This window comes from Colius striatus, chromosome 9 (genome assembly GCF_028858725.1).
Source record: "Colius striatus isolate bColStr4 chromosome 9, bColStr4.1.hap1, whole genome shotgun sequence".
NCBI classification, from domain to species: domain Eukaryota; kingdom Metazoa; phylum Chordata; class Aves; order Coliiformes; family Coliidae; genus Colius; species Colius striatus.
The window spans coordinates 23,946,055-23,954,103 of record NC_084767.1 but is presented as its reverse complement, the minus strand read 5'-3'; the positions used below and the strand labels follow the sequence as shown (position 1 = coordinate 23,954,103).

The 8,049-nt window shown below is 45.3% G+C and overlaps 1 protein-coding gene across 2 annotated transcripts in view; it reads left to right on the top strand.

The window, feature by feature from the left end:
* Nucleotides 1–3,807: 3,807 nt before the first annotated feature.
* Nucleotides 3,808–8,049, top strand: part of COL6A3 (collagen type VI alpha 3 chain) — a 59,768-nt gene continuing 55,526 nt past the window's right edge. For both annotated transcript variants that reach the window (XM_062002668.1, XM_062002667.1), the window contains exons 1-2: nucleotides 3,808–3,895; nucleotides 4,801–5,418. In XM_062002668.1, the coding sequence (XP_061858652.1) occupies nucleotides 3,808–3,895; nucleotides 4,801–5,418 (706 nt within the window). The remainder of the gene's footprint in view (nucleotides 3,896–4,800; nucleotides 5,419–8,049) is intronic.

Sequence of the window (8,049 nt, the reverse complement as noted above, 5' to 3'; positions counted from 1 at the left end):
AGGCAGTTCATTGAGGGATTTCCAGCCAAAGCATCCCTAAACATGTAGATCTACCACTGAGTTTGGAAATCTTGTTCAACATTTCAACTTTCTTTTGCCCACTGCTGAAGGAGGATTGCAGGAGTTGTTGTGGGGAGAATTTTGTAGCATTAGGGAGGTTTGCTTTTTCCTTCTGCTGTGTTTCATGGCTGTAAACAACCCTGTAGGGCTATCTGCAGCTCCTCCATGTTCAAACCAAAAAACTATAAATGTTTGCTTTGCCTGTGTCATTTATTAGCTAGCCACATGTTAATTTTCACTGGTTTATCTTGATGTTCTGTTCACTCCCAGCTATTGCGGCTGCGGAGGGATAGGGTGCCAGCAGATAACAAACAGGATGATAATACAACTTCCTGCCTTCTGGAAAAGAAATACTAGCACTTTTATGGCTTGCACTCTTTTAACAGACCATTTTTCTATAGTGCACATTTTATTTCATGTTTTTCATTCATTGCTAGTAGCATTTTTGCTCCCAATGGATGCTGCAAGTCTCAAAAACTTGCAGCTCTTCCATAAACCTCTTCTGCCCAGAGTGGAGATGCTTTGGTGGGTTTGGATGGCTGTCACAAGTAAACCTCAGACCTAGGAACCATAGACCTTTCTGTATTTGTGTGCTCAGGAGAGGAACTCTGTCCATGGCTAATCCTGCACCCCTGAGGACACAGAGCTGATATTTCTCCTCACCAAGTGTCCTTTGTGTGTACCTAGGTTTTTTGGGAGCAAGCTGTAAGTCATGGGTGTACATAAATCCATGGGCCCGATGGGATGCACCTGTAGGTGCTGAGGTAGCTGGCGAATGTCATTGCTAAACCACTCTCCGTCACGGTTAATAAGTCGTGGAGAACAGGAGAGGTGCCTGAGGACTGGAGAAAAGCAAATGTCACTCCAGTCTTCAAAAAGGGCAAGAAGGAGGAGTGAGGTAGTTACAGATCGGTCAGCCTCACCTCCAGCCCTGGAAAGGTGATGGAACAACTCATCCTGGGTGCTGTCTCCAGGCATTTAAAGGACAAGAGGATCATTGTGGGGCAGTCAACATGGCTTTACCAAGGGGAAGTCATGTTTAACCAACCTGGTAGCATTTTATGAAGATGTAACCAGGTGGATAGATGGTGGTAGTGCAGTGGATGTGGTTTATCTTGATTTCAGTAAAGCATTTGACATGGTCTCCCACAGCATTCTTGTGGCAAAACTGAGAAAGTGTGGACTGGGTGATCAGGTAGTGAGATGGATTGTTAACAGGTTGAAGGCAAGAAGGCAGAGAGTGATGACCAGTGGCGCAGTGACTAGTTGAAGGCCTGTATCTAGTGGAGTCCCTCAGGGGTCAGTGCTGGGACTGGTAGTATTCAATATATTAATTAATGACCTTGATGAGGGAACAGAGGGCACTGTCAGCAAGTTTGTTGATGATACTAAACTGTGGGGAGTGACTGACACACCAGAAGGCTGTGCTGCCATTCAATGAGACCTGGACAGACTGGAGAGTTGGACGGGAAGAAATCTAATGAAATTCAACAATGGCAAATGTAGAGTCTTGCATCTGGGAAAGAATAACTCCAGTACCAGTACAGGTTGGGGAATGAACTGTTAGAGACTAGTACAGGGGAAAGGGACCTGAGGGTGCTGGAGGACAGCAGGATGCCCATGACCCAGCAATGTGCCCTCATGGCCAAGAAGGCCAATGGCATCCTGGGGTGTATTAGAAGCATTGTGGGCAGTAGATGGAGAGAGGTTCTCCTCCCCTTCTCCTCTGCCCTTATGAGACCACATTGTGTCCAGTTCTGGACCCCTCAGTTCCAGAAGGACAAGGAGCTGCTGGAGAGAGTTCAGCACAGGGCCACAAAAGTCATTAAGGGAGTGGAGCACCAGCTTTATGCTGAAACGCTGAGGCTCTTTAGCTTGGAGGAGACTGGGGGGTGACCTCATTGATGTTTACAAATACATAAAGGGCAGATGTCAGGAGGATAGAACCAGGCTCCTCTCAATAGTATCCAATGATAGGACTAGGGGCAACAGGTACAAGCTACAACACAGGAGGTTCCCAAGAAACACAAGGGAAAACTTCTTCACTGTGAGGATGATGGAGCACTGGAACAGGCTATCCAGGTGGATTGTCAAGTCTTCTTGTCTGGAGACATTCAAAATCCACCTGGATGAGTTCCTGTGTGAATTACTCTAGGTGGTTGTGCTCTGACATGAGGGGTGGACTAGATGATCTTTCGAGGTCCCTTCCAACCCTTTACATTGTATGAATCTGTGATTCTGTGACATGGTCCAATAGGACAGGTTTGCTCTCCAAGGAGATACTGTGAGATTTGGATTGGACTGAAACAGACTGTGGGATGGATGGATGCCAGCCAACAGGGGTGATTTCTGGGTCTTTTGATGAATGAAAGCAATGCCTCTGGGCTTCAGCAGCTGCCTTTATAAATTGAGCAATGACCAATAACAGTGCAGACTTGACTTAATGCTACATACTAGCTGCTGGTACCTATTATATGTATCTTCATCTGACATTATTATTGTTAGTTTTAAATGTGAGGAGAAAGGTAGAGGTTAGCTTTTGCCTGACTCATGCCTTATGGCATTCATAAATGCTATCTGGAGCACATGGAGAAGGAAACACTTCAAACTCTTCTGAGAAGGGCCAGACCCCAACTCCGTTTTGACATGTGGGGAGTCAGTGGAAGTGTCAAGATCACATCAGGTTTCGGGAAATAAGGTGGAGTTTGTCCCCTCTTTTCCACTGAAAGAGAAAACTTATATTTTATTTATTTTTATGATGACTTGGTTAATAGATCGATGTATTTGAATCACTTTTGGCTCATTTGAGCATTTGAGTTCCTTTTGGGGAATGAAAAGTATTGAATCACTCTATTCCCTTTTGGGAGGATATTTTCTTGGTTAAGCAAGCCTCACTGGTTTCTGCTCTGTAGCCTTGGAAATGAAGATTAAATAATAAATTTGCCATCTCTATGAGAACAGATACACAGCTTTCCTCAAGGAGACATTTTTTCAGAAGGCTTGCCAGGTGGATCACAGATAAGAAACTTCCATAAATTATATTTTTGGCTCCCCCATGTAAAATATTATTCTTGGTGCCTTTCCAAACTGTGATCAGCTGGTGCAGTTTATTCCACTGCTGTCGCTGTAGCCCTGGGAGGGGGATCCAAGGGCTTTTGGCTGTACAGCTAGATCATGTGGCTCACTTGATTCTTGAGTAATTGGATATCCATTTGTATGTTTGGGACAGATAAAAAGGTGGACTGAGGCAGATGTTCACAAAGCGATGTTCGGGGCAATTCTTATCATGGTGTTTGTAAAAAAATGAAATAAGGAAGGGCAACAGCTCATTATCCATGGGGGAGGAGGACAGGTGAGACACCATCTTATATTTTAAAGGCCAGTGGTAGAAACCTGGACTATAATTTTCCTATATATTAGATATTAATTACCTGGGACAGCACAGGCAAAAAGAAAGCCTCTAAATCCTTAGGGATGATTAAATGCCAATTATGTGCGTGATGATTCCTCTTCTAAAGAAATGATTGCTATGAGGCAGGCTCTGGCAAGAAAAAAATATTTTAATGCTGGACAAAGTGCCACAAAAGCATTGCGAAACCCCATGGTTTAGCTTTTCTGTGTCATGTCTCATTTGTGCCTGGCCACCACTGCTACTGTTTCTCACTCTCCCTGGTTTCCTCCCTTAGGTCTCATACTGGGTGTTTGGAAACAAGAAGAATAAAAGGAAAACTCAGATAAAAGGCCAAAATGAGGAAACACCGACATTTGCCCTTTGTGGCAATGTTTTGCCTCCTACTCTCAGGCTTTTGCTTGGTTTGTGCCCAGCAGCAAGCAGGTAAGACCAGACTGCTTCACCTGACTTCACTCCCATATAAAAGTGCTGCTAGTTCACACCATTTGGTTGTAAATATGCATGTTGGTGGTATGTTGTAGTTTACCTTCTGCGCCTCAGGTCCCACTTGACTGAGGGTCCTTTTGGATGCAGGCTGTAGCCAACTCGTATCATGCCTCCTCAAGCATGTGGCTGGCCAGTGGTGTGCCTTTGAGGATGTGCTGGGGCAGATGTGCACCCAGGGTGGCCCCGAGTGGATTTCCTCCTGGGCAGAGCTGTTTTGCCATCCTTGCATGTATAGGAGCGCTTTTTGCAGTGAGAAGAGCACTGCCACCAACAGAAAGGCTGACTCTTTCTTTTAGGAGGAGGCACTCGTGCCTTTCAAGCTGGAGCCGGTGTTGCGAGGGGAGGTATTAGCATCAGGAAAATCATGGAAAACTCATGCTGGCACCCAAGCTGCTTAAACTGAGCACCCCCTCCTTCCTTGAGCAGTGTCATGGAGCCAGCAAAGCCCTGACCCAGCAAAAAGTGTGCAGGAGACCGTGGGCAGCTAGAAGCTGAGCAAGCCTAAATTCACACGTGAAGCAGCAGGTGTCTTTGTCTGCCTCAGGGCTGGTGTCCAAACCCATGCGATGAGGGCCTGGGAGGGGAGAAGCATCTCACCTTCCCCTCCCTGGGAAGGAAACGTCACATTACTGTCCCCTCCTGTCCCCCAACAGCTGTGGTGTCAGGGTGCTGATGGCTGCCTGGTCTTTCTCTAGTGCTTTTAGTTTTGCTGCGGGCAATAAGGGGAAGCTATGCTTCACTTTCACCGTGGGAAAGAGGCTGTAGGTCATTTGGGTGAGGTGAAGGAGGCATGTTTGTGCTGACCGATAGAAAATCCTAAACCCCCATCTGTTTTTTTAAAGCTGTCAAAACCGTTGCTGTGGCTGATATAATATTTCTAGTGGATTCCTCTTGGAGCATTGGGAAGGAACATTTCCAACTCATTCGAAAGTTTCTGTATGATGTTGTAAAAGCTTTAGATGTGGGAGGAAATGATTTTCGCTTTGCCCTGGTGCAGTTCAGCGGAAACCCTCACACAGAGTTCCAGTTAAATACCTACCCCTCTACCCGAGACGTCTTGTCCCATATTGCCAACATGCCTTACATGGGGGGAGGCACCAAGACTGGAAAAGGATTAGAGTACCTAATCGAGAACCATCTCACTGAAGCTGCTGGAAGCAGAGCCAGTGAAGGCATCCCCCAGATTATTGTAGTGTTAACGGATGGACAGTCCCAGGGTGATGTGGCTCTGCCACCATCTGTCCTTAAATCGGCCCATGTAAACATGTTTGCGATCGGCGTGCAGGATGCAGTGGAAGGGGAGTTAAAGGAAACAGCCCGAGAACCCTTCGATATGCACCTTTTCAACCTAGAGAATTTTACCACTCTCCATGGCATAGTTGGAGACTTAGTGGCAAGTGTTCATTCATCCATGACTCCAGAAAAGGCTGGGGCCAAAGGACTGGTTAAAGACATCACAGGTAATGACTGACTGCTGATGGCTTTCATCAGCATGGTGTCTGCGGGCGTTGCACTGTTTAAAGCCTTTGTAGGGGGAGGACTGAGATGGACGTTCAGAGGTTTAAAAACAAAGGTTTGAAGTGTGTGGCCTGGTGTTTGTAGCTATAGAGCATGCCTTTGTTCGCAGGCCAAGCTGGCATCCCTGCCAGGAGGTAGCACAGGAGACCTTGGATGGGCAGTGGCCCATTGTGGCCATCCGGTTGTGCCCAGAACATGGAAATGCAAACGTAGGGAGCTCTGCAGATTTATTAAATTGCCTCATCCTATCTGCTCCCCAAGGCAGAGAAATAAGGAATGAACACACCAGCCATGATGGTGACTTTTTGAGGCTGTGACTGAAAATTCTCTAGAGACTGGGAAGATCACTGCTGGAAAACCATGCAGGATGTCCTCTTGCAACTAATGGGGGACACAGGCCATGTCCTGCTACAGAAAGTCACATTCTTATCTGAAGACAGCAAAAACAGTTTAGTGGAGAACTTCTCCACTGAACCCCCATTCCTGAGCTGATTCTTAACCTCTCTCCTCATCCACCTGGAGAAGGTGTGTGGTCAGAGTGTCATTTGTGATGCCACTCGAATGCCTTCTTTACAATCTGATGCCTTCCACTTTTGGGAGTGCTGGACCTCCTGTAACTGAAACCTTTCTGCGAACTGTGTTGGCTTCACTGGATCTGCGCTGCCTACGAGCTGGGGGCCCAATTTGCCTGGAAAACAAATAAAACAGTCTTCCTTCATCCCTTCTCTGTTTATGAAATTTCATCGTGAAAAGGGCCTTCTGAGCAGCTTTGTTGTGTTTCAAAACAGAAGTTCCAGAGATCAAACCTTTCTTTTTATTCCTGAGACTCCATCTGAAGGTCAATAGCTTATGGGGTGATGTAAGACAACGACAGTGTGATGAGGCAGTGTAACATTAATCCTTCTGTGTTGTCTTGCCTGATTAACCCTCACGCCAGCCCCACTGGGTGCTCTCCATCACTGCATGACACTGAGCAACACCAAAAGGCTATGCTCACGTGTGTTTCCGCTGTGCAGAGTGTTTGACAGGGCAAATATCCAGGTCACGTGAAAGCCAGAGGGAAGAAAAGCAACTGTCCCAAAAAGATGACATAATGTTTGCAGATTCTAAGAAAATAATGTCAATATATGTGGAAAACAACTGTTCTACCCAACTGGCTGACAGTACTGCAGTGTCTTTTTGGCATCTTTGCCATGAAGGACCCCAGTGCTTTGCTATTGAAATAAGTAGGGTAATTGGTCTTTGCTGGCTGACTGTCCTCCTCAGGGACACGCCAGCAGGTAAACCTGTAGTAAATAAACATCTGGAGTCGCAGACATTTATTTAAAAGTGTTAAAGGTAAATTCCTATATCATGTATATTATACATTTCCAAGTTCATTTCTACTCAAAGATACTTTTTGTGAGTATTTCCTTTCCCCTTCGTTACACTGGAACAGGCTGCCCAGATGGGCTGTTGAGTCTACTTCTCTGGAGACATTCAAAACCTCAATGAATTCCTGTGTGACCTACTCTAGGTGGTCCTGCTCTGACAAGGGAGTTGGACTGGATGATCTTTTGAGGTCCCTGACAACCCTTAAAATTCTGTGATTCTATAATCCCACTATTGTAGGTTTGCCTCTATGTTTGCATGGGCAATCTACAGAGTATCGCTAAACATGGGAGAAGATGTTATGGGTCCTAAACATCGGATAACAGTGGTGTGCAAAGCATGGTACAAATAATTGTTTGTATAAGGGTTGAAGAAGTCATGTGTTGAGCTGATAGCTCCATGTAGCATAAAAATGTATGAAAATGCCATGGATGTTTCGCTAGAAATGAGCCCTAATATGAAGCAGAAATGGAAATTACCCCTAGTCCTACAGTACTTTCAGTACAGAGTACCAAAGCTGTTGGTCTGTGGCAGTCCCCAGAGTTGAATGTCAGCCCCAAGTTTGCCCTGATGTATTCATTAAGTCTTAGCTGTCTGTCTCACCTGAATCTCCTTGCTTAGTTGTATAACAAGCATGCTTTTATTTGTTCTCCAGCACCAGCTTGTTCCATAAATGTGCACTGAAGTACCAGTTTTTTTTTACAGTGATGACAAATTATCCAACGCATCTGTTTCAATAAATGTTTTACCTCCTGTGGGAGCGACCTGTGCTGCCGTGAAGACATCCATTGGTGTCTGAAATCTCGTTCTTGCAAAAGATGTCCAGGGTATCTAGAGCAGCGCTGGGTACAACTGCTTTGAGATTGCCCTTTTATTGACATGATGAAGTAGCATCTGTACATCAACTGAAAATAGCACAGTAAAGACAACCTTAACCACCCATCAAATTTGACTTAATGATAGAAAAAATAAACCTTTATAATTCTGAACCAGGTTAATGCTCTCCAAGCCAACACTGGCTATAGAGTTGGCCCAGGGAAGCAGTGATGCCCTGGAGACCTTCTCGTTTGTCGCTGGAATTGCAGCATTATTTGAATCCCTTGGTGGCATTGTGATGTGTCAAAACATTTAATAGACAAGAAAAAAAGTAAACAGGCAAAAAAAAAAAAGATTGGCAGTGCTAATTAATAGCAAGGATTGCA